The following is a 24811-nucleotide window of genomic DNA, read 5'->3' as shown; positions in this document are numbered from 1 at the left end:
CCCTCCCCAAATCCCCCCAGGACCCTCAACACTCGGACAGGCAGAGCGAGAGCCCCTCCCTTCCCTGGACCTCCCCCACGCGTGACAGGGACCCTTCCCTTGCCCCCCCTCCGAAATTGGGACCTCTCCTGTCCCCCCCGGGCCCCCCCCATTTGCGGGACCCCTCCCCTGTCCCCCCCACCTTGGCCTCTGCTCGTTGTCGCCACCCGGTGTCCGCCTTGCGCTCCTGCAGCCCCGACGGGGCGGCTCCGGCTCCTTCAGCCCCAAAAGCGGCTGAAATGGCCCCAAAATGCCCGTGGGTGCCCCCCCCTCCCCCCGCCACCCCACCTTAGCGGACTCACCCGATGTCTCCCGGGTGGGGGGGAGATCCCGGTGATGTCCCCAGGTCTGATGGTTGGACAGTGAGAACCCCGAGCAGACCTGATGGCCGGTGTCACCCAGGTGACTGTCACCCCAGTGTCACGCCCCCCCCCCCTCACCCCACCCGTGTCCCCCACCCCACCCGTGTCCCCTGTCAGATCTGATGGCCAAAGAGTTTCACCCAGGTGGGTGACAACCCTGGGTGTAGGTGACACCCCCCCGGGATCCCCAAGCAGACCCTGACACCCCAGCTGCTGGCTGAGGGTTGTCACAGCCACCCCACGTGTGTGTGTGTCCCCAACCACAGAGGTGTGTCCCCCCCCCAAAGCGTGTCCCTGGCACAGCTGACCCCCACCTTGTCCCCAACTGTCCCCCTTGCCCCCCCCCCCAAGCAGAGGGCAGCAGCCACCACCTCCTGGGTAAGAGTTTAATGTGATACCTGCAGCATAAATAAAAGGCACGTAACATGTTTGGTACCGGGGGGGGGGACACACTGGGCCATGTCCCCCCCCCCTGTGTGTCCCCCCCATTGTCCCCAGGCCCCCGGGGGGGAGGGGGCTGTGAGGTCCCGCTCACAGGAGCCCGGGGGGGAGCAAGGGGGGATCCTGGGGAGGGGGTGTGTGGGGGGGGGGAGGGCACAAAAAAAGGGGTGGGGGTGTTACAGCTGGGGGGGGGTGGATACATGGAGCTATAATCTGTAAATATAGATAATATTTTATATACTGCACCCACACACACGACACCCCCCCCCCCCCCCCCCCCGAGGGTTTTTGGTTTTTTTTTTGAGGGGGGGGGTTTGGGTTTCTTGGCTTCTTTCATGATTGATCAACGCTTGATGGGGGGGACGGACAGGACCCTCCTCCTGCATCCCCCCAAAGGTGTTGTTGTCTCCTCCTGGGTTGGTTTTGAGGGGGGGCAAAGCACTGCTTGGGGTGGTTTTGGGGGGGGGGGGGGGAGGATGTGGGACAGTGGTGGTGAAGCAGCACCAAAGCTTTTGGGGGGAAATGAAGAGAAAAACAGGGCCATGAGGTCCAAAATGACCAAAAATGAGCAGTTTTCCAGCTGAGCCACCAAAATTGGGACCCTCCTGGGCTGGTTTTGCACTGCTGGCAGAGAAGCAGCAAAGTTGGAAGCAGGGGGGGTGGGGTGGGAAGTGATGAGAAACTGGGCCACGAGGTCAAAAATGACCAAAAATGAGCAATTTTCCAGCTGGGCCATCAAAATTTGGAAGCAAGGAGCCAGTTTTCTTTGGGGGGGGGGGGGGAAGGTAACACCAATCCCTTCCCAAGACCCTTCCTGATCCCACGGGATCTGGAGGCTGCTGGGATGTTGCTGGCTGGGGACAGTGACCCCTCACAAAGCAATCTTGTCACCTGGGAGGTGACAGCCACCCAGCACTGGGACATTTGTCTCCTCCCAAGGTTTCCAGCCAGCTCAGCATCAGGATGGACCTCACCCTAAGTGACATTTATGGCTTGGGACATCCATCCATGGGATGAAACCTTCTCCAAAACCTTGCCCTGGGGGAGACACCAAACATGGGGAAGGTTCAACCCTGTCTATTAAAAACAAAAATGAGAGTAAAATAATGAAAGTTTTGTTCCCTGATTATTTTATGGTGGTTTGGAGCTTGATGGGCACGGGGTTGGGGTCGAGGTGTTTTCTGAAGGCACTGAGGAGATGGGATGGAGATGGTGGAGGGATAAGGAGCAAAGAATGAGGATGAAAGGGGGGGTGGCTCCCCGTTTGTCACCAACCTTCAGGGACAGGGAAATTGGGGCAGGAATGTCCAACTTTGATGGTTGGACTTGATAAGTGGGAGTTGGATCTGATGATCTTGATGGACAGGACAACCTTCAAGGTCCTTTCAAACCACGATTCTCTGGGGCCACGGGCAGGCTGGGTGACACCAGCACACAGAATTGGGTCATTTTTAGGAAAAATGAGATGGGGGGGGGAAGCAGTTGGTTGGATGCTGATCCCCTTCAGTCCTGGAGTCACTCCCACCTCCCTCCATCCATCCCCAGGAGCTCTTTGGTTCTGGTGCCTCCAGGAGAAGGGAAGAGCTGGGGGGGATGCAGTAGCTGCAAGAGGGGAAGCAAAGGCAGGGCTGGATCTTCTACCTCCTGCAAAAACCCTCTCAGATCAAAATTTAAAGGTTCTGACCCACTGCTGGAAGTCTGAAACCCCCTTTTTTTTTTTTGTCCAGCTTGTGTGGAGCTGCTAAACCTCCCCTCGTGTCCTCAAGGTTGGAGAAACACAGCCAGGAGAGCAAGAGCTGAGCCCTCAGCCTGGGCAGAAATGGTTTTCCAGGAGGAAAATGTGGGTTTAGGGGGGGGTTGGGGGTGATGAACCCCCAGTGCAACCTGCCAAGGCCAGAGGGGAACCCTCAAGCCTTTGAGATGAGCAAGGAGAAAGTGGGAGAGCAGCAGCAGGGGGAGAAAAACCCAGCCCAAAAGTGGAGGAAAAGCTGAAAGAAAAAGGGAGGGGAGGAGAAGATGGAGGCCCTGGATTCAAAGAAACCAAAGTGCTGAACTTCCCCGTCCATCCCGGGCTCTCGGTGTCTTGCTCCAACTTGACTTTGGGTTTTTTTTGATGTCCCTGGAAACCTTCTTGAGTCTGGCAAAGCCAAACTGAAGCCAAATTTGACCCAACTTGGCTCCAAAAGTGGCGAGTGCAACCTGAGGTGGGCAAGGAGGGACCTCCCGAGGAAGACCAAGGGGTTGCTGCAGCTCCGTGGAGTTGGCTGAGGTGTCTTCCAAGAGCTTGGATGGGCAAAGGTCCCCTCCCTGCCTCCCTTCACTTGCCCAGGGCTAGTGGCAACCTTGGGAAGGCCACACGCACCCCATGAGGCAGCAGACTCCATTCCAAGTGTCCTTCCAGATGTTTTTGTTTTGTTTTTTTTTCACCCACCCAACAAAAACTGGAAGCTCTGGGAATCCTTGGCTGGCTCTGCCTGGGATGCAATGGTTGCTCCACTGAGGGTGGAAAAACATCATGGAGGGGAAAAACCGAATGAAAAAAAGAAACACAACTTGGTTCTCCTTCCCCTTGGAACAGGCAACTGGTTCAGGATTTAAGGCCACTGTATTTCAGGTCATCGAGGTTCTGGGTAGAGGAGATCCTTGGAGATAAAGGGATTTGTTTCCTTGCAGGGTTGGGAGTACGTGGTGATTTCTGGGACTCCTGCTGGGATGGGGGTTGGGTTCCTGCACCTCCAGGAGCTTCGCACCGGTCCCAGAAGCTCAGCACCAAAATTCCTGTGAGGAAGACTCCGGGCAGAGTCCCAGAGATGGTACCTTCCCTCCAGCAACCACTGTGTGTCCCATCACCAGAGCAGCAGGGCCATGTTGGTGGCACTAGGAAGACATCTCTGGGGGTCCCCCATGCTCTTGTGTCCCCCTTCTCTCCACTGTTGGGCACCAACTGCAAGGATGCTCCCCCGGCCCCCCGATAATTTGTGGTTGGCACCTTGGGAGTCAACATGGGATGGGACCAACCTGGATCCCTTGGAGCTCTGAGCTTGAAGAGGCTCCTTGGGTGAAGGTGCAAGGTTGCAGGGAGCAGGAGCAGAGTGGGGAGCAGGTGCCTGGAAGCAACATGGCCATGACAAAGGTCTGGAGAGCACAACTCAACGTCCCAACCACCCAAGAGGTGGTTCCCTTTGTGGAGGAAAAGAAGGAGGTGGAGGGAATTTTGGAGGTGGGGGACTCAGAAGAGTGGAAGAGCCAAGGAGCACCCCCCCAAGCCTGGAAGTTTAGTGTTAATGGAAGTGCCACCTGCAAAGAACCTTCTGAGGAGCTTCTGGGTCTCAGGCTCGGTGCGTTGGGGGCCAACTATCAACTGGGGACAAGTTCTCCATGGGCAGAGTCCCCGTGGGGATGGCAGGGCACTGGGGTCTTCAGGGTGTGGGAAACACCATGGCTGCCCTCAACACACTTAGAAATCCCCCAAAAATCCAACAGAAAGCAAACAAACAAACAAACAAACAAAAAAAAGAAAGAAAAAGAAATAAAAATCCTTATGGGCCCCCAACTCTTCACAGGACTTGGTTAGGGTCAAGTTTGTGGTTCTGAGCTCTGGGTCACCAGGCTGGTGCCATCATCTGCCAGCAGACTGGGACTGTGGAGCCATGATGACGTGGGAAGGGACTGGCAGGCTGAGGTCTGTCCTTTGGGTGGCCATCTGGGTGAGCACCGAGGTGGCCACGGCTTCTGCTGCCGAGCGGACGCTGAGCCCGTTGGGGGAGGAGGTGGTGGTGGTGGTGGTGGGGAGGGAACTGTGCTGGATGACAGGAGCTGGGGAGCCTGTGGGCTCTGAGCTCTCCTTTGGGCTTTCTGCTTGACCAGAGAAGGAGATGGAAAGAGAAAAAAAAAACAAAACAAAGAAGAAACTGAAGTTAGAAAAGTTGGGGCAGGTTGTGCTGGGGAGAACAGGGTGGGAGATGGTTGGGGAGAAGATGGGGGGGTGATGGTTGGGGTGAAGGGGGGCAATTGGGTGGCTTCTGCCACCTAGGGCAGGACTTGGCCAAGGGGTTAATGAACACGTTGCCAGTGAGCCATGGGTTGGGTTAGAGGAACCTCAGGGATCAGCCCTACCCCTCATCCCATTACCCCAGGTGGTCTTTGAGGGACACCAAAGCTTCCACCCAAGCACCAGAAAGTGGACTTGTTACTGCAGATGCCAGCAGAACCCAGCAGAAGGGTTTTAGCCTGAGCTGAAGACTCCTTCCCTGGAGATTTCATCTGCTTAGAATCATCATGAAGGGTGGACAAGATCTCTAAGACCACTGAGCCCAACCATCAACTCAACACCACCACGGCCACCAAACCACATCCCTCAGCACCACCTCCATCTGGTTTTTTGGTAGGAAGGCCCAGGAAAAAACCACCACTCACCAAGATAGCCCTGGGTTTTCTTCTGTAGTGCAGTGACAGGGCAGTCCTTGTGAGCCAGCAGGAGCTGCTTCAGTTGAGCAACTTCATTCCTCAGTAATGTGACTTCATTCTGAGATGGCAAAACAAAACCAGGACATCTGCATCACTCAGGGTCCTGACAGCAGCCTCCAGCAAGGGCAGGAGGAGACTTGATGTGGGGACAAATGTCTAAGTGGAATTCTGTTGTCTGATTTGAATCCAGAATAGCAAACAAAGGCTCAGAGTTTGAGGAACTGAAGTCTGCAAGAGCTGGACTGCAGCAGCTGATAGAGCCATGGGATGGGAGCTGAAAGCTCACCCAGTGCCACCCCCTGTCATTGGGGACACCTCTTACCAGCCCAGGGGGCTCCAAGCCCTATCCCAACCTGGAGCCTTCAACACTGCCAGGGATGGGGCAGCCACAGCTTCTCTGGGCAAGGTACCTGAAGCACTGGGAGGTGCCCTAAGGTCTCCCCATTGCAGCCTTCTCAGAGCTGAGCTGCTCTCATCATCTCCATGGCTTCCTCTGAATTTGCTCCAAGAGCTCCCACATCCTTCCCATGTCGGGAAGGCTCCAGAACTGGACACTGGAAAACTCCAGTTCCAAATGTTACAAGGAAAAGAAATGCTTGGGGAAGAAGCAGAGAAGCAGCAACCCTGGACTGGGAGAAGAGCAATGCCCGGACCCGGTTCTGCGGGGACGGAGGAGACGTCTTTCTCTCTGGGGGGGATGGAGGAGGTGTCCACCTCTGGGCTCAAGCCAGCAGGGTTCCATACTCACGCTCAGCTGGATGTTCTGGGTCGTGAGCTCCTCAGCTTTCTTTTCCAAGGAGGAGACCCAGAGTTTGCGTTTCTGGCGGCAGCGGGAAGCGGCCGCTCGGTTCCGCTCCAGGAACCGCTGACGCCGCTCGTCCGGGTCCTCCTCCACCACCCGTCTGCGGCGCCCACCAGTGCTGGGGGTGGGCTGGGCAGGAGAGACCTGGAGAAGGGGTAGGTGTGGGGAGAGAAAGAAAGAAGGAAAGAAGGAAAGAAGGAAAGAAAGAAGGAAAGAAGGAAGGAAGGAAGGAAGGAAGGAAGGAAGGAAGGAAGGAAGGAAGGAAGGAAGGAAGGAAGGAAGGAAGGAAGGAAGGAAGGAAGGAAGGAAGGAAGGAAGGAAGGAAGGAAGGAAGGAAGGAAGGAAGGAAGGAAGGAAGGAAGGAAGGAAGGAAGAAAGGAAGAAAGGAAGAAAGGAAGAAAGGAAGAAAGGAAGAAAGGAAGAAAGGAAGAAAGGAAGAAAGGAAGAAAGGAAGAAAGGAAGAAAGGAAGAAAGAAAGAAAGAAAGAAAGAAAGAAAGAAAGAAAGAAAGAAAGAAAGAAAGAAAGAAAGAAAGAAAGAAAGAAAGAAAGAAAGAAAGAAAGAAAGAAAGAAAGAAAGAAAGAAAGAAAGAAAGAAAGAAAGAAAGAAAGAAAGAAAGAAAGAACAACAAAAAAAATTAAAAAAAAAAGCCCACAAGAGACCGAAAAAAAAAACCCAAAAAAAAGCAGCTTGGGCAGCAGGAGGAGGAAACAACAGCGAAGCAAAAAGGGTTGGGAGAGGGCAGAGAAAAGAGAGTTGGGTTTGGAGAGGTGTTTGGGGCAGTGAGTTGGGTTCCTGGTTGGACCTGATGGTGTTTTTTTCCAACCAGAAGGTGGCTGTGATTCTGGGACAAAGTTCCTTTCCAGGTGTTTTTTGCTGGCTCAAAGCCCCATCCAACCTGGGGCCTTCAACACCTCTGGGGATGGGGCAGAAAGAGCTTCTGGGGGCAACCTGGGCCAGGGGCTCCCCAGCCTCCCAGGGAGGACTTTCTCCCTCCCATTTCATAGAATCACAGAATCATAGAATGGGCTGGGTTGGAAGGGACCTCAGAGCTCATCAAGTCCAACCCTTGATCCACTCCCCCCGTGGTTCCCAGCCCATGGCACTCAGTGCCACATCCAGGCTCTTTGGAAAGATCTCCAGACACGGAGAATCCACTCCTTCCCTGGGCAGCCCATTCCAATGCCTGATCACCCTCTCCAGAAAGAAATTCTTTCTCATCTCCAACCTAAACCTCCCCTGGCACAACTTGAGACCCTGCCCTCTTGTCTTGCTGAGAGTTGCCTGGGAAAAGAGCCCAACCCCCCCCCGGCTCCAACCTCCTTTCAGGGAGTTGCAGAGAGTGATGAGGTCTCCCCTGAGCCTCCTCTTCTCCAGCCTCAACACCCCCAGCTCCCTCAGCCCTTCCTCACAGGAATTCTGCTGGATCCCTTCACCAGCCCAGTTGCCTGCTTTGGACCTGCTCCAGCACCTCAATCTCCTTCCTGAACTGAGGGGCCCAGAACTGGGCCCAGAACTCGAGGTGTTTCCTCTCCATCTCCCCTCTTGTAGCTGCAAACCCTTCCCCCTTGTCTCATCCCTTGTCCAAAGTCCCTTCCCAGCTTTCCTGGAGCCTCTGCAGGATCTGGGAGGTGCTCTAAGGTCTCCCTGGAGCCTTTTCTTCAGGCTCAACCCTCAACCCTCTCAGTAATCTGGGTTCCACCAACCCCATTTGACCTTTTAACTCCATTTGGGCCCAGTAACCCACTCGCAGGACCCAAATCACAGCTTTGGAGGGGGGCAATTGGCTTTGAAAATGAATTTTGGGTTTAATTTGCCCCGAATGCCTCCATCAGCTCCAGGAGGTGACTGGTACTGGGAGATCTTGCAATGTCACCCATTTCCCTGTTTTATTTGGGGAGAACAAAGGAAAAAGGGAGCAGTGAGGCTGCAATCACACTGCCAGGAGCAGGGGGAGCAGCTCTGCTCAGGTCCTGCCTGTCAGGCAGCATATGGAGATTAAATTTTTTGGAAACCTAGCTGAGGGGCTGGAGCAGGTGGCCATCCTAATGGCATCTGGGGAGCTGGCAGGAGCTGGTGGAGCTGACTGCCTGAGCAGAGAGTGTTTAACCCCCCTCATGGAGCAGGGAGAGGGAAATATTCTTGTTTGGAAGCTCCAAACAAGTGGCTGAACTTTACTGTGGGGTGGTCTGGGGGAGAAGCAGCATCTGAGTGTGGAAGCAGCACTGAAAAAAAACCAAACCCAAGCAACCCAAGGATTCTGATTTTTTTCTCTGAGGTTTTTTTCCCAAAAAGCCCAAAGGAGCAGACCTGTGGTTGAGCTGGGGAAGGGGCATCAGGGTGCTGGACCAGGATCTGGCTCTGCTCTGGCCGTGAGGTCACCATGGTGCTGGCTGAGCCCACCACCAGGTTGCTGCCGTTGAGTGAGGATGCTGCTGTCAAGGTGGCCTTCAGCCTCTGTGGGAGGAGAAAAGGAGATGTCAGGGGCTTTTTTCTCCTTGCTGCTGAGCCTTTCACCATCTCCTCAGTCATCCAAGGAACCAGGCTGCAGGAGAAGGGGCTCTTCAGGGCTTCCAGTCCAAGCAAAAGCCATCACCATCTGCTCTGCCCAACTCAGACAACTTCAGCCCAGGTGGACAACGTGTCCACCTCCCAAAACTGCAGCTGCCAACTGGCACGGAGCCACCATCCTGCTGGCAGGCTGGGCAGAAAGATCAAGGATGGAAGAGGCTGCAGAGCCCTTGAGAACCTGCAGAAGGACCCTCCTGGGATGGAGAAGGATCTACACATCATCAAGACTTCACCCTCAGGAGCTATGGCTGCCCCATCAGATGGAGCTTGGAGCAACCTGGGCTGTCCCTAACCCTAGGACCTTCAGCTGCTCCTCAGAAGTTCTCCAGCCTCTCCTCCATGTTCTCCTTGTGTTCCAGCCCCTTCCCCAGCTCCATGTCCCTTCTTTAGACATGACCCACCTGGATGCATCCCTGTGTATCCTGCCCAGGGTGATCCTGCTGTGGCAGGGGGGTTGGTCCTTTCCAACCTGACATGCTGTGATTCTCTTTGGATGGACACTTACCATTTTGGCTTCAGAGTGCACTGGAAGTCCTCCTGATGGTGAAATGGACCCACTGGTGTTAATGGGTGGCCCTGGAATCCCAGGAATGTTGGGCACCATGGACATGGGCCGAGCCAGCTGAAGAGAGGAAGCAAAGTAAGGGGTTTGGAAGCTGAGGAGCTCTCACCAGCACCATGCCAGCTCTGCAAGAATTCCCTGACCCAGCACATTCCTAAGCCCTGCACCCATCAGTCACCCCTGGTGTCACCCAAGGTCAGCAGCCACTCCTGTGGTGGCCACCAGGGCTGGTTGGGGATCACCCAGAAGTGAGGAGGAGGAGAAGAGTAGCACAAAATACTCCTTCCTCCTCTTCTGACCCTTCCTGGGGGACTTCTCCACACTAGAGGGTCCTCCACCTCCTACAAGTGCAAGGTGTTATCTGGACTGCATGAAATGCCTCCAGCTTCCAAAAAAATGAGACTTTGTCAGAATTTGGACCTAAATTGTGCCTCTTTAGCTCAGGAACCAAGCTTTGCTGTTCCCCTGAAATGTGGAGCCATTTCAGGCCTCTCCAGAAAGTCAGCAGTGCCCAGGAATCCTCTGAGTCTTTGTAGCAATGTTCTGTAGGTGTCACACTGCAACACAGAGACTTTTCTCCAAAGAGGAACAAAAACATCAACAGAATCCCTCAAAATCTGGCACCCTCAACACCTGGAGCCCAAGTTCTTGAAAAGCTGCAGGTTGCAGCATCCCCTCCAAACCCCTCTCAGCTTCTTCCTCCACCAAAGAGGGGAAAAAAACCACAGAACCTGTTGGGCTTTGATTTTCTTATTTCTTTTCTCCCAGTTTCTTGTTCTCCACTCCCTTGCTCTCCAAACACAAGTTGGGTTTCCAACAAGCAGGAAGGTCTCAAGATGTCTCCTTGCCTGACAGCTGCCTGTCTGCTTGGATGGCAATGTCCCTGCTTACCTGAGGCAGGAGACTGTGGTCCATTCCTCACCTAAAAACCCTAAAGATGTGTCCAGCAGGATTCACATGGCCTGCCTGCTTGGGCACTGAAGTGCTCAGAGGATGGAAACACCACCCCAGTGGGAAAAGCTGCAGGGTGAGGTCTGCACCACAGAAAATTTCTTTGGATGCAAAAAAAAACCCCAAGTCCCAGCTTGTAAGGCTGCCACTGAAAGAGCTCTGGCCAGGTTGGGGTGGTTTTCCTGGCCTGCAAAGACCAACATGTTCTCTGCAAGCTTGAATGGTTTCACTGGAGGTCTGCTGTTCCAAATGGAAGCAGCTAATCAGGGATCCTGCAGTGCCCATCCCTGCATCGATGGCAGGAGCCATCTGTCCAGGCAAAATTTTGGTTTTCTTCCAACCTTATTGCCCTCTGGTGTGATGGAGATGTTCTCACCACCTCACCAGAGTTGGCCTCCCTCCTTCTCCCCTCCTCTTCCAGCTTTCTCTTGCACAGAGGGGGAGGGATATTTTCATTCTGACAAAATGGGAAAAGTGTCTGGGTAGATTCAGTAATAAAATCCAGAGAGTTTCTCCCCCTCCTCTAGAAGTTGGAAGCTTCTCTTACCGAGATGACAGAAGGCATCTGCACGGGGGGGCCTGGGAGGACAGGCATGGTCTGGCCATTGGCAAGCTGCACGACGAGTGGAAGGGAACTTGTGGGAGACCTGGAGAAACAAGAGTTCATATTCTCCTGGATTATTTCCAGCCTGAAGATGAGAAGACTCCATGAACTCCTCAGTGCTGCCTCCCAGTCCCAGAAAGGCTGGAGAGGGGCTTCTCAGGAGTGTCAGGACAAAGGGAAATGGTTTTACAACTGAAGGAGAAGAGGTTTAGACTGGAGCTTAGGAAGAAATTCTTCAGTAGGAGGGTGGTGAGACTCTGGAACAGGCTGTCCAGAGAAGCTGTGGCTGTCCCATCCCTGGAAGTGTTGAAGGTCAGGTTGGATACGGCTTGGAGAACCTGGCCTGGTGGGAGGTGGCCCATAGTAGGGGGGTTGGAACTGGATGAGCTTTAAAGTCCTTTCCAACCCAAACCACTCTGTGATTCTATGATTCTATCTCAGAGGTGTTTTGTTGTTTTGTTTTGGTTTGGTTTTTTCCAACCAGGACAACGGTGATCTTGTGAAAAGCCAGAACTGCTCTGGTGGATGGGAAGAGGTAGGAAATGGTCCCTGTCAGGCAGGGCTGATCTCTCACTCAGCTGATGACAAGGCAGCAGGGAACCGAGTGGAGGCAGAGCCGAGCTGAGCAGAGCAGAGCAGAGCTGCTGCTGCAAGCCTGGCTCTGGGGGAGGGAGAAAAAAACATTTCCTGCTGCTGCTGCTGCTGCCTCTGAGGAGGAGAAAAGGGCTGGAGGAGGTTGGGCTGCTGGGAGGAAGCTGTGCTGGCACGGAGGAACAGCAGGGTGGGGAGAAGAAGGGGTGGGTGGTGGGTCAGAGGGGGTGCCAAGAACTCAGGCTGGAATTTTTAAGGGCTGCTCGGGGGAAGGTGAATGTTCCCCCCTCATCCCAACCCCTCCCCAGGGATGCTTGGAAAAGCTTAACATGACAAGGAGACTTCCAGCAAGGTCACAACCTCCCCACTCATCTCTGTCACCTTCATGACCCCACCACCTCCCCAGCCATGCTGGGACCCCCCACACCCTTCTTGGGCTCTCAGCCTTAGGAGGGTTCAACCCCCAGGGCAGATAAAATCACATTAAAGTCTAACTTGCCCCAGCTCTGATATTTTTGAGCCTCCAAGCATCAGGGGACTCAGTCCCAAAGAGCCCCGTGCCTGAGTTGGGTTCCAGAAGGATTCTCACTGCTCTTTGGAAAGTCCAGGACAATCACTTAACCCCTTTGTGTCTCAAGAGAGGATTTAAAAGAGTTGGGATTGATGGTATGAGAGGGTTAAAAGTGAAACCACACCCAAAAATATGAAAAAACCCAACCCCAACCTGGTTCTTCATGTAAGGAGCCAGCCCCAAAAAATTAGAATGGACCACAGGGAAAATGAAACATCATGAGAGCAGAGGAGAGACATGAGAGTAAGGATGTGCCTCCTGAGGGCTCCCTGCAACGTTTCCTGCATCCTCCAGGCTTTATGGGAAGGGCTGGAGATTCCCAGCAGCATGGCAGCTCCTAAAGGGGGGGCAGCCAAGGTCCCAGATTGTTAAAAAGAGTCAAAAGCAAAAAAAAAAAGGAAGATCATTAGATCTGCTGCAAAAAATAACAAACAAACAACCCCAACCAGCTCCTGAGGCAGCAGCAGCCCATGAAGGAGGCCAGGAGGTTGCAGAAGAGGTCACACTTGAGAGGCAACAGCTGCCTGGAAAAAATCCCCAAGCCATTCAAGAACCAAACAATTTCCTAGCACTGGTTTAGCTGCAAAAGCAGCTTGGGGAAAGCCCCTGTCCAGGCTGTGCTCCAAGTCCCTGGGGATGGCATAAGTGCCTCTGGATGTCTCCCCCAACTCTGGACTTACCCCAGCTGTCTGTTGGAAGGGGGAGCCTGGGTGATGACAGAGGTTGGGGATGGCAGTGTGGGGTGCAGGGGGTCATAGCCCAGGTGGAGAGGCAAGGAGCCCGGCCGCACGATGGTGGGAGTAGGTGTAGAAATGATGACAGGCTTGGAGGTGAGCTCCTGGAAGGGAGCAACAGACAAAAGGAGACATGTTGGTATTTATTAGCTTCATAAGCACCTCCTTAAAAAGCAGTCTGGTGAAAATTAAGGCACTTTCAGCAAGGAAACAGGCACGGAGGGGAGTGACCTCCCCCAAAGCTGCACTGGGTTGGTGGGGAAGGGTCTGGAGAATTTGTGAGGAGCAGCTGAGGGCCCTGGGGGTGCTGATCCTGGAGCTGAGGAGGCTGAGGGGAGACCTTGTGGCTCTCTGCAACCCCCTGAGAGGAGGTTGGAGCCAGGGGGGGTCGGGCTCTGCTCCCAAGGAACAAGGGATGGGCCAAGAGGAACTTTTGGCCTCAAGTTGTGCCAGGGGAGGTTTAGGTTGGAGCTGGGGAACAATTTCTCCCTGGAAAGAGTTGTCAGGGCCTGGCCCATGTTGAATCCCCACCTCTGGAGGGATCTCAAAGCCATGGAGATGGTGGGACAGGGGTTAGCACCTGACTTGGCATAGCTGGGTTAATGGTTGGACTGGATGCCCTTAAAGGTCTCTTCCAACCAGAACCATTCTGTGATTCTGTTTCAGCAAACAACCTTCTCTTTAAAATGAAGGGAACATCTCAAGCCCAAATCAGCTCTTGGGAGCCAAGTGGAGAAAAACTTATTCTGATCCAGAGAAGGAGAAACCAACATCTCCACGGGGCAGGGGAGAGGTGACCAACCTTCTCCTTGTTCTGTGGAGACCGTGGGTTGGATGCAGGGCTGTCTGGTGGTGAAGAGTCCACTTCCACTGGCTCTTCCTCCTTGATCTTGATGTCTGGAGTAGAGGGTAGGGACATGTCCAAGGCTCCAGCACTCTACAAGGAAAACCAGAAAGGACAATTAGCTTGGATGGTTTGGGAAACATCTCAGCTGCTCCCAAGAGGAAGAGCTATGGCGCGTTGAGCTCTTGCCAAATTATTCTTATTTATTTGGACTCCAGAACCACCTGAGAGCCCCAGGGGGAGAGTGGTGCCACCCCAGGCAGAGACAGAGCCTGGGAAAGAAGGTCTCTGCCACAGTTTGGTGGTTTCTCAGTAAAAAGACACAATTCTTGCCATGGGCCAAGGTGTTCTGGGGGGGTTGGGAGGTTTCTTTGACTCATAAAAGGTCTCTGCTGAGGAGAAGAGGTAACAAAGCCCAAGGCCAGTGAGTTCCAGGAGACACTTTCATTCACAGCAGAGCTGTAAAGCACTGGATAAATCAGCCTGGATTATCAAAAGCAAACAAGGAGCCATGCAAGTTATTAAAAGATCTACTGAGTGTCCCAGTAAAATAAAACCCAACCACTGGTCTGAACCTGGCAACTTGCCACCAACCCTGGGTCCCAGCACTGCCATGTTCTAAGCAGTTCAGGGACTTGCTGGGGACAGGAGAAAAGGGCAAGGTGACAGTGGGGGAAGAAGGGGACTTCATCTGAGTGGCTGCTGCTCCCCTCTCCCCAGAAGTAGGAAGAGAAAGTCTGGGAGAAGATCTGGGAGGTGTCCCTGCCCATGCAGGGGGATTGGAACTATATGATCTTTAGATCATGGAATGGTTTGGGTTGGAAGGGTCCTTAAAAACCATCAGAATGATTCACTAGATGATCTCCAAGGTGGCTGCCCCATCCCTGGAGGTGCTGAACTGGATGGGGCCTTGAAAACCCTGGTCTAGTGAGAGGTGTCCTTGCCCATCCAGAGGGGGTGGAACTCGATGATCTTTAAGGTCCCTTCCAACCCAGCCCATTCTATGATTTACCTGCCCTCTTCAGCAGAGATGTCAGGGTGGAAGAAGCACAAAGGAGAAGGGATTAACATGCAGCAGAAGTGCAAAGTACTTCAAAAGTGCCTCCAGGGAAAACCCCTGCTGTGCTGCTGGTTTTAATTAAGAGGCTGGTGTCCAGACCACCCTTGGAACTGGAGGACACACAAAAAAAACCTCACCCCACAACAGCAACCACTGGAGTGGATGAGGCCAAATTCTGAAGGGCAGCTTGGGCAAGGTCCGGGGAGTTACAAACCACCTGGACCAGGGGGGCAGTGCTTGCACAGAGGGGTTTTAGAGGAGGGCTGAAGCCTGAAAAGCCCTCTCAAGCTTCAGGCTGCTGGTGGAATTATTTAGACTGCAGTCACCCTAAAGGAAAACAAAAAAAAAAAAAGAAACCAGGAAAACACAGAGCAGCTGGAGGGGCTTTGCTGCAGCTACTCAGGAGCACAGCCCAGGAGATGGGTGGTCTTAAATATATATATATATATATATTTATATTTATATATGTATAAAAGGACTGGCTAGACTGCGGGCTGCCCAACCATTTCTATGTGTAACCACAACCCCAAAAATAAAACAAAAAACCCCCAAGCCCTCCCTTCTCCCAGGGCTCAGGGTGAGGAGGAGAACAAAAGGCAGAGAAAATTCAAGAGCATAAAACGCCCCAGCAAAGCCCCGCAGCATACCAATGAGAGCGATCAATTTCTGCTTTTAAAGAGCCCTGTTATGAGGGGAGGTGGTGGGGAAAAGGGGAGGGGGGGGAGCTTGGTGTGTGTGAAAGGCAGTTTTCAGTTTTAATTCTGAATTCCTTCGTTCCCCATCTTCTCGGGGAAAGATTTACGCGGCCGCGCTCCCGCAGTTTATTTCCGAGCAGCGCCGCTGACTGCCGGCGTCTGTCCCTCCATCCATCACCCTAGTAAATGTATCTGCCAGCCTAAGAGCCCAACACCCAGCTGCTGCTCCTCAGATCCTAGGAAAAAAGAAGGGGGGGGTTGGGGGGGAAAAGAGAGGGGGAGGAAAATCTCCTTCGTTAGCTGATGAGATCCCCCCCGTCCTTCAGCCCCGGAGTAGCCGGAATCGATGGGGTTTGTGGAGCAGGGAGGTTCTTTGTTTGGAAAAGCCTCCTCCAGCCATCCCTTCTCTCTCTGACCCCCCCCAAATGCTAAAGATGGGGCCCTTCCCTGCTTCCCCTACCTTAAAGGCAGCAGCAGGAAGGGGCCCGATGGAAAATAAAAAGGCTCTGGGGGAAACTTCTGGAGCGCTCCACCGAGTCCTGCTCTCTGCCCACAGCTCCTTCCCAAGGTGAAAGGGATTTTGGGGTGCTGCTTGCTGGTGTCTCCCCCCCATCCTTTTATTTTTTTGAAGTGAGAAGCCAAAGGAATAATAAAATCCACCTCGGATTGCAGGGCAGGCAGCCAAAATGACAACAAATTCAAGTCCCATATTCAACCCCAGACTGCATTTTGTTATCCTGCGACGTTGGTGCCTTTCATCCCAGCAGCACCAGCCCCTCTGCAGGGTTTTAGGGCCCCAACTTTTGCCTCTTGCCTTTTTCTCATCATCTTCTGCTGCTTTCTTGAACTCGTGCTCAAAGGAGCTGGCCAGCTCGTTGAAGAGTCCCACTTCTTCACAGTTCTTCAAAAACCGAGTCGGGGTCGGGGTCTGATCTGTTGGGGTTACACCACCAAGCACAGGTTAATGAGAAGCTGGTGAATCCATCTGAAGCATTTTGGGGACCCTCCAGCAAATGGGGTTACTGTTTTGGGGAAGCCTGGATGGTTTTCCTACCCCCTCCTCTCACTTTTGTGCCGTGTTTGCAAAGGGGAAAATAATTTCTCAGGGATTTGGTTTCTCCTCTAAATGCCATTTAAAAGAAACAACCATTTTGGTCAAATTTCTGCCTTTGGCTCATGTCCTGTCCCTCCCCCCACCCCAGGTTTTGCCTGTTCTCTGCTGAATTCCTGCTGCAAGGAAGGAAAAGAGCAGGGTTTGCTCTCCCTGAGCTTAAAATTTTGTGAGTGAGGAGAAGGGGAAGGGGCTGATGGGGACCAGGGGTGGACAGAGCCACTTCCTCCACTAAAGGCACATCCCAGGACAGCCAGCGACGTGGGAGTGCTGATAATTCCCAACCACTGTCCAAAGCAATCCCTCTGAGGCCCATTTTTCCACCGTATTAACACGTTGAGTCATGATCCCTCTGGCATCACCCAGGCTATAAAGCAAGGAAGAAATCTTGCAGTGAGCCCTGGGATTGATTTTTTATTTCCCCTGCGTGACGTTGGGTCAGGAGCCCAGGTCCAACCAGGAGCAGGTTACACCCCCCCAAAAAAACCCCAAAAATCACCTAGCAGAGAACTTGATGGCTTTGGATTGTTTTGGAAGCACAAAGGGGATCCCTGGGATGGCTTAGCCTCACCTCCTGCATCAAACCATTGGCTCTCTAGCACAGGTACTCCCTGTTGGAGCTGCAGGGGCTGTGGCAAACCATCCCAGTGGATTTCCAGGAATCTCCTGCAGCCTTTGGGAAGGCTGAAATCATCACCTTCTGGTGGCAGAACCAGGCTGCGTTTCCCAGCTGCCTCCCAAGCCCTACCTCTTGGTTTTTTGTCAAGAAAGCAAGCACCTTCCTGCCAGCACACTCAAACCTCTCTCCATTTAAAGCAAGGAACTTTGTCAACTCCAGAGCTCAGCAGGAGGTTGTTTTTCTGGGGCTTTAACACCTCTGGGGCTCTTTCTCCCTGTTTTGCAATGTCCTTCCCAGCCCTGCACACCCCAGGCAGAAGTTTTGCACCAACCTCTCTCGTCCTTTCCCCAACTTCTACCTCCAGGCAGCTTTTCCCCTCTGCAGTCTCACACTCCCCTACCCCAAGAAGTGCCCCATCCTCTTTTCCAACAGCCTCTTGCAGCCAACTAGAACCAGGCAGAGAAAGAACAATTCTTTAGGATTCTCTTTAAATTCACCACCGAGTCAGGGTGAAAAGATGGATGCTGAATCCTCCTGCTTGCTAAAAGATCAGCACAGAAAAACCCAGATGGCTCCAAAAAAACCAAAACCAACCAAATAAATAAAAGGAGAAGAGGAATGCAGGGCAATAACACCCCAGCTCTTTACAGCCCTTGTGTTTTGTCTGCTGTCAGCATCTCAGCCAGGGAAAGCCTGGGTTGAACAGGCTGGGCTTGCACTGACCACAGAGAAATAAAGTTTGGGTTTTGCTAGGTTAGGTGGTTGGTTTTTTTTTCCTGCTTTGTGGTTTAGCCTGGAGGAACCTGGGAGAGGGGTTGGAGCTGCCCTGGCTTCTATTCCTTGTTCTGAAATTGAAGAGTTTCATCCCACCCAGTGTTTGAGCCGGGTTTGTGGATAGGAGGAAGATGCAGCTCCAGAGGCAGTAAAGAGGAAGACTGGGGATGCTGCATCCCTGCTAGAGCAGGTGATGGACCCTACCCCAATTTGATGATCTTCAAGGTCTTTTCCAACTCCAATGATTTTGTTATTCCTGCTCCTCCTTCAGCCCCTGCCCAATTTACACCCCGGGTTTACCAAGGAGAACCAACCCCCACCCTGCTGTGATCAGAAAGTGAGTGGGGGGGAACAGAAGGCAAAAAAAAAAATTCACCAAAGAATTTGCTGAATTCTTTGCCACCAAATCCCAGGAGCCTGAGCCCATTTGAAATGAATTCTGCCTGGGGGAGCTGTGTCCATCTCTGCAAACCCTCCCTGCAGCTTTTTTTGCTCTCCCAGCCAAGGCTGCCGGAGCTCTTCCCGCAGCCCCAGTTAACTCAGGAGGCTTCAGGGCTGAATGGTTGTTTCCTTTTACCCAAAGGCTGAGGATGAACTTGGGAAAAGGCTTCCAGGTCCCCTAGTGAACTCCCAAGGTTTCAGGACACCTTTTCCTCCTCTTGTTCTCTGCTGAGAACACAAACCTTGCGCCCTTTTAAGATGCCCGAATGAAAAAAGTGACCGAGAAGGCAGGAGATTATCTACAACTGGAAATTATCTGCTGCCAGACAACAATATATGTGGGTTGGTTTTTTTTTTTCTCCCCTGACGTTCTAAAGGCTGCACTGACCCCGTGCTGCACATTTGGGCTCTGCAAAGGCACTCTCTGCAGTAGCCGGAGCACTCGATGGCCTCTGAATTTATTAAGTGCTGGCTGAAAAGCTCAGGAAAATTGACACCTGGGCTGAGGAGAGGAAGCTGGGGTTGTCAGCTTGTGTTCATCGTCCTCAAAGCACACGCAAGAAATGTGAAAGACCTTTTGGCCACAAATCTTTCAGCCTTCACACGAAAAAAGCCCCAACCACCCCCCATCCCCAAATGAAAAAAGAAACAAAACCTCCCTGCAAAACCTGATCCTACCCTAAAAAAACCAACGTGGAAGCCTCCTTCTTCCCTTTCCTCCTGATTAAATGCAGATCACAAGAGGTTTTTATGGGAGGTAGGGCTGTTTTTCAGTGCATCTGGTCCCTGGTATTAATCTTGCAGACATGGGATGTTAATGTGCTGGCCGGGGTTTGGCCGCCGCGTACCTGCGATGATGACTGAGTCGGTTCGAGCGGGGCCGAATTTCAATGTCATCTCATGCTTGTGTTTATGAACAGCCAGGTGGTCCTCGTTTGTAAACCTCTGAAACGAAACAATTGCAGAGAAAAAAGAAAAAAAAAAAAGAAAGAAAAAAACAGGGGATAAACCGAGGGGGTTGTGTTTTACAGGGCCGTCCTGCAGCAGGGTTGGAAGAGAGAGATATGGAGGGGAGGATGAGAAAGAGTCACCCGGAGAGCAACTGGAACACAATTGCTTGAAGCCAAAGCAGATGGGTGGAGAAGTGGCGTGTGGATATGGTGTTGAAAATGTAAAAGCGGTTACAGGGGGCTGCTGGGGACAAATGTTTGTAATAAAGCTGTGGTTTGGGGTTTTTTTTTTTTTTGGGTTTTTTTGTCCTTGGCGGCGGCTGCAAACCCGTCTCGGACAAAGCAAATCCGCCCTGTTGGGTGAGATGAGCTGCTTTATTGCTAATGGAGGGATGAAATTAGGTGCTATTAGGGGTCAGGCAACTTTTTGGGGGATGGTGGGAGTCATGGCAATTCAGGACACAGATTTATGGAGGTGGCTGCCCATCCCCACCCCCTGCCCGGGGCTCTATGCGACGGAGCCCAAAGCGCAGCCACTGTCAAACTGGGAGGGGGTGGTGGGGAAAAAAAAAAAAAAAGGCATTTTTTTTAATGCCATGCAGATGTTTTTTGAAATTCTGGGAAAAAACTCACCCGTGATGGATTTGGGGATGTGTTGGGTGAGGAGGGGAATCTGGGGGAAGTGGGGGGTGGGTTGTTACTGCCAAAAGGGCAGCGTGGCTTGCTGATCCGAGCGGCTGCCACTGGCCTCGTGCAGTGAGAGGGAGGGAAAAAAAAAAAAGACATGGGGGGGAGAAAAAAAAAAAAAGAGAGGCAGGGAGAGGGTTAAAACAAATAATCATAAAGCCCCGAGGATGGATTACACCTCTCCTAATAGACTGCGACAAAGCAGAGGGCACTGCACGGGCCGTACCGCAGGATTCCTCTGCAGCCCCGAGCCGCCGCCGCATTGGGTTCCTCATTTCTCAAGCAGCTGCTGCAGCCCCCAAATTGTTGCCCTTTTTTTCAATCCTACACACACACACACACACTTCTTGTCTTCTTTCTCCTTAAAACAACCCCCAACAACCCACCCCACAACCACCTGTTTATGGGAAGGAGCTGGAGCGTGGCACCCCGGCTTCGCCTGCTCTTTTCGCTGCTTATTTATGACTCAATATGGGTGGTGGGGTTTTTGTTTTTAATCTCTCTCTATTTTTTTTTTTTTCCGAGCATTTTCCAGACTGGAAGCCACCACGGCACCTTCCCAGGAGCTGAAGGGGAGAGGGGACATTGGCAGGGACAGCAGTGCTATCTGAATGCATCGCATCCATCTTCCCCTTCCGTGCAGTGTTCTGCAAAGTGTCCTTCAAAGCAGAAGGTGCTTTTTTTGGGGGGGCTGCTTCACCAGGGCTCATATTCTAAAAAATTAAGAGCTTGTGGGTCTTAACAGAGAGAAAGCTTAATAGGGTTTTGTTGTTTGGTTGGTTTTTTTTCCTCCCTGTGCAACTAAACATTAATTAACCCCGTAACTAAACCTGAAGTTAAAATTTCTCAAGCTTTTGGCTAAAAACACAAATATTCTCTTTAGGTTTTTTTTTCCACCCAACTGAGACCCATTTCTACCCGGCCTCACAAATCTCAGTGAGGCCAAAACGCTGCTGAAACAAAGGGAGGGAATCAAGGAAACACACACAGACACCAAAAAAAAAAAAACCTTAATTTATGCCGTGGCATTAAAATGCTGGTGGAAAATGGGGAAGAGAGGGTGAGCACTTTGTCACATCCCCCCCAGAAAAAAAAAACCCAAAACACCAACCCTGGTTTTAAAGGTTGTGGTGGAAAAATAGGTGGGTTCAGGAAACTAAAGCAGGATTTTTTTGGTGAGCCAGAGGAGCTGCTGGTTTGTGCTGAGTATTTAGCAGGCTGCAGAAATAATAAATCTAAAGAGAGCCTGGGGTGGGGGGGGGGGGAAGGAAAAAGAAGAAAATTCCCAATATTCCCCCTCAGTTTTGGTTTGAAATGGGAGATTTTTAGGGCAATGAGGGAAGCAGCAGGAGGACGAGGTGGGAACAGGCTCACGTTTCTCTCTCCCCCAACCCTACCAGGGCCACATTTCAGCCCGGGTTTGCTCCCTCTGAATTGATTTTAATCTTTCATTTTCCTCCACTGCAAGTTTTTTATTTGGTTAGGGTGGTGGGTTTTGGGTTTTTGGTGTTTTTTTTTTTTTCCTTTCTTTCTTTCTAGGGCAGTTTTCCTGCTTTGGGTGAGCATTACAGCTCTATTTAACATCTTTATGTGGTCTCACTAAGCTCGGGAGCCCTCTCTTTGCTCCGCACAGAAATGCTCACAGACACAATATATCTTTCTCCATCCATTTCCAAACGCCCAAACCTAGAGGCTGAGTCTGGCACTTCAGCTCTAAATCATGTCATTTTACACCGGGAAGAAAGCAAGAGGAGGGGGGAAAAGGGGGGGAAGCAGAGGGAAAGAGGGGGGGGATTAAAAAAAAAATGGAATGAGTTAAAGCCACAGCTCTGGCTTTAATATTTAATCTCCCTCCATCAGCAGCTGACATCCAGCAGTGTTATTTCAGGCTTGCCACTTTGCAGGCACCTGGATTCAAAAAATGCCAACTCCCAGCTCCACAAACCAGCTCTGAATTCACAAAACCAAAGGGTTCAAACCCCTGCAAGCCCCCTCGCTGCTTTTTCTTGACCCCTCTGCCTCGGGTGCCAGGCAGGGCTAAACTTTGGGTTTATTTACCCCCTTCCAGGATGTCCCAGGCTTTTTTTTAATTTTATTTTGTTTTGTTTTCTCTGGAGCAAACACACTGGTGGCAGGCAGAGGCTTGGCCACTCCACATTTTGTTCTCAGCATCCTGGCAGATGGCACCTTTAGGCAAAGAGATTTTCTTTTTTTTTTTCCTCCCTGGGTCCACCAGCAGAAGGGGAGAACCAAAGGGATGCTCAGGGATTTGCTGGGATATTAGGAAAACCTCCACGAGTGTGGGGTGCAGAAGCACCCATGGAACCTCCTGGGGGAAGCTGGGTGCTGGCTCTGGTCTGCAGACAACCTGCAGGGTCCTTTCTTAACCTTGAGAAGATTTGCAGAGAGCATCAGCCCAAAAATTCAGCATTAACACAGAGAGAGGTGGGGGCTGCAGCACCACAGACCCTGGCAACAGGCTTGGAAAAGGCTCAGGACTGGGGAAAAGGAGGTTTTTCACTTCTGAAAAGAAGATTTTCTATTAATGAAAAGGAGATTTTCTATTTATGAAAAGGAGGTTTTGTATAAATGGAGATTTTTATATTTAGGAAATAGTTTTTACACGTGTGCAAAGGAGACTCTATACTTGTGAAAAGGAGATCCTGTATTTATGAAAAGGGGATTTTTACACTTGTGCAAAGGAGGTTTTATACTTGTGAAAAAGAGATTTTACACCTTTCAAAAAGGAGGCTTTAACACTTGTGCAAAGGAGGTTTTATACTCATGAATCCAAAGCAGCCACAGAAGATTTCACTTCCCAAGTTGAGCTGTGATGCCCCAAAGGAGCAAAGGGGGGATGTCCTGGGGCACCTCCTTTTCTCTGGGGACCTCCTGGTGGGGAGGACACCCAAGGGAGGTGGGAGGACACATGGAGAGCAAAGCCAAGGCCATGGGGAGCTGCTGGATATCTCAGCACATCCTCCCCAAGCTTCCCAGCCCCATCCATCTCCTCCTGCCAGGGCTCAGATGGATTCCTGGCTGACTGGCAAGTGGGATGGATCTTCCCCCGGGGCTCGGTCCAAGCCTGGAGGTAACTAATGTGGGGTCAGGGGTGTCCCCAAGGGCTGGGTGCCCAAAGGTTAGCTGTGAGTGATGTGACCCCCCCCTCTTCTTCAAGTTCTGGTGTAGAGCTGGGCTCCATCTCCTCCATTTCCCAGCTGAGCAATGACAAGGATAATTCCCTACCTTGCAAAGAGCCTGGAAGGATTAATTCGCTAATGTGCAGAAAGTGCCCAGATCCTGGAGTGATTCATTGGTTTGAAAAGGCCAGGGGACCATTACAATTATCTACCCAGGCCCACGTGAATCCCCCAGATGGGTCCATTTCCATTGGAAAGGAGGAGGCAACACCACCAAGACTTGTTGGATTGAAAGAATCCAACAAGAGCACGGGGCCAGATCGTCTGATTTGGGGTTATTGGTTGGGTTGGGTTTTTTTTTTGGACACTTATTTTGCAGACACTGAGATTTAGGGACCTCTCCTCCTCTTGGAGGTCTCCCCAGGAGGTAGTGTTCACTTAGGCAGGTTTCAGAGGAGCTCAGAGCCCAGCTCTGCTCCCCCTGGCAAGCTGGTGGCTACGGTTTCAAAAGCAGCCACAAGTCCCTGAGGCTCCAAGGTGGCCGCAGCAGCTCTGGTTACTGAGTGCTTCTGGAAAGCTGGTTTCATCCTTCTGCTAGAGGAGGGAAGAGAGAGAACACCTCTGCCAGCCTGGGTGAGGATCAAAGGAGAAGAAAAAGCCAGGGTTGAAGAAAGAGCAGCTTAAAAACAAGAAAAAAATTGCAGGTGGAAGGCATTCCAAGCCAGCTCTGTTCCAGCACAAAGGCTTTGGCAGGCTGGGTGGGCTGCCAGCTTTCCACGCCCTGCACCAAGGTTGTTTCACTCCAGCCCATAGCCAGGGAGGGATAAAAACCTAAGGGAAAAAACAAAAAAAAAAGGAAAAGAAAAAAAGGACTAGAGGTAAAGTCAGCACCAGCAGCAGCCCGGGGAACATCAGCTCAGCCCCTGCTCCAGGGCTCTGCTCTTTGGCTGCCGCGGAAGGGTCACGTCTGATGCCACAGAGAGATGCAAACCCTTGGGGCACCAAGTGGCCTCCAAGTTGGAAGGAGCAGGGAAAGCTTATTTCTATTCCTGTGAAAAATCAGGAAGGACCCCCCCAAGGCAGCTCAAAGACTTGGATGCATTTGGGGCAGTGCCCTCATCTCCCCACCTCCTCCTGGCGAAAACCGCACGGAGATGAAACCTTGAAATGTTATTTTTGGCTCAGGCAACTCCAGGGACCCATGTGGCTGTGCCTTTTACTTGAAAAACCCGCTTACATCCTGCCTTGTGATTAATTCACGTTCCTTTCCTTGTTTAAATAATAATAAGAATGAATAATAATAATAATCAGAAACTTCAGCCTGCTCACAGGCAGCATTCAGCACCGCAGACTGGAAGCCACGTCCGAAGAGCCAAAAAACCCTTAACCAGGCACTTTGTTTGGGGACAAACCACAACAATTTGCTTTTTTTTTTTTTTTTTTTCCTTACAGAAAACCATCTGCCTTCAGATTTTGTTTCTCCATTAATTTGTGGGGCTGTTGTTTTCTTGTTTGGGTTTTTTTTTTTTTGGTTTAAGGTTGCTATCCCAGCCCGGCACCGTGCAGCAGCATCTTCCCTGTGTCACATCCTCTGCCCTCTCCACGCTGGGTTTCTCCCATCCTTTTCCTGGGAGATGACAGATGAGCTTTGGTTTTTATCAGGCAGTGAGGGCCAGGCTGGAAGGAAGAGATCTGGAGCAGTTGGGTATTTGGCTCCTACCAAATCCCTGGCACTTAGTGCTGAGCTACTCAGGTTGCTCCACAAAACCTGCCTGGAATTTCAACAAAGAGTTAAA

The 24811-nt window shown here is 51.8% G+C and overlaps 1 protein-coding gene across 2 annotated transcripts in view; it reads right to left on the bottom strand.

Annotated features, from left to right (window-relative positions):
- Nucleotides 1–1178: 1178 nt before the first annotated feature.
- The window catches only part of LOC103536706 (cyclic AMP-dependent transcription factor ATF-7), a 42520-nt gene continuing 18887 nt past the window's right edge, over nucleotides 1179–24811 (bottom strand). The window contains exons 2-11 of one of the 2 annotated variants that reach the window (XM_030468091.1): nucleotides 19087–19183; nucleotides 16108–16226; nucleotides 13497–13631; nucleotides 12641–12798; nucleotides 10742–10841; nucleotides 9187–9303; nucleotides 8421–8567; nucleotides 6058–6255; nucleotides 5259–5367; nucleotides 1179–4700 (exon numbers count right to left, since the gene is read on the bottom strand). In XM_030468091.1, coding sequence (XP_030323951.1) covers nucleotides 4462–4700; nucleotides 5259–5367; nucleotides 6058–6255; nucleotides 8421–8567; nucleotides 9187–9303; nucleotides 10742–10841; nucleotides 12641–12798; nucleotides 13497–13631; nucleotides 16108–16226; nucleotides 19087–19183 — 1419 coding nt within the window. In that variant the 3' untranslated portion in view covers nucleotides 1179–4461. The remainder of the gene's footprint in view (nucleotides 4701–5258; nucleotides 5368–6057; nucleotides 6256–8420; nucleotides 8568–9186; nucleotides 9304–10741; nucleotides 10842–12640; nucleotides 12799–13496; nucleotides 13632–16107; nucleotides 16227–19086; nucleotides 19184–24811) is intronic. The other variant, XM_030468092.1, reaches the window with a different exon arrangement.

The sequence above is a fragment of the Calypte anna genome, chromosome 33 (assembly GCF_003957555.1).
Source record: "Calypte anna isolate BGI_N300 chromosome 33, bCalAnn1_v1.p, whole genome shotgun sequence".
Lineage (NCBI taxonomy): Eukaryota > Metazoa > Chordata > Aves > Apodiformes > Trochilidae > Calypte > Calypte anna.
Note: the sequence above shows the minus strand (reverse complement) of the source record. Positions and strands in the feature narration are given on the sequence as shown.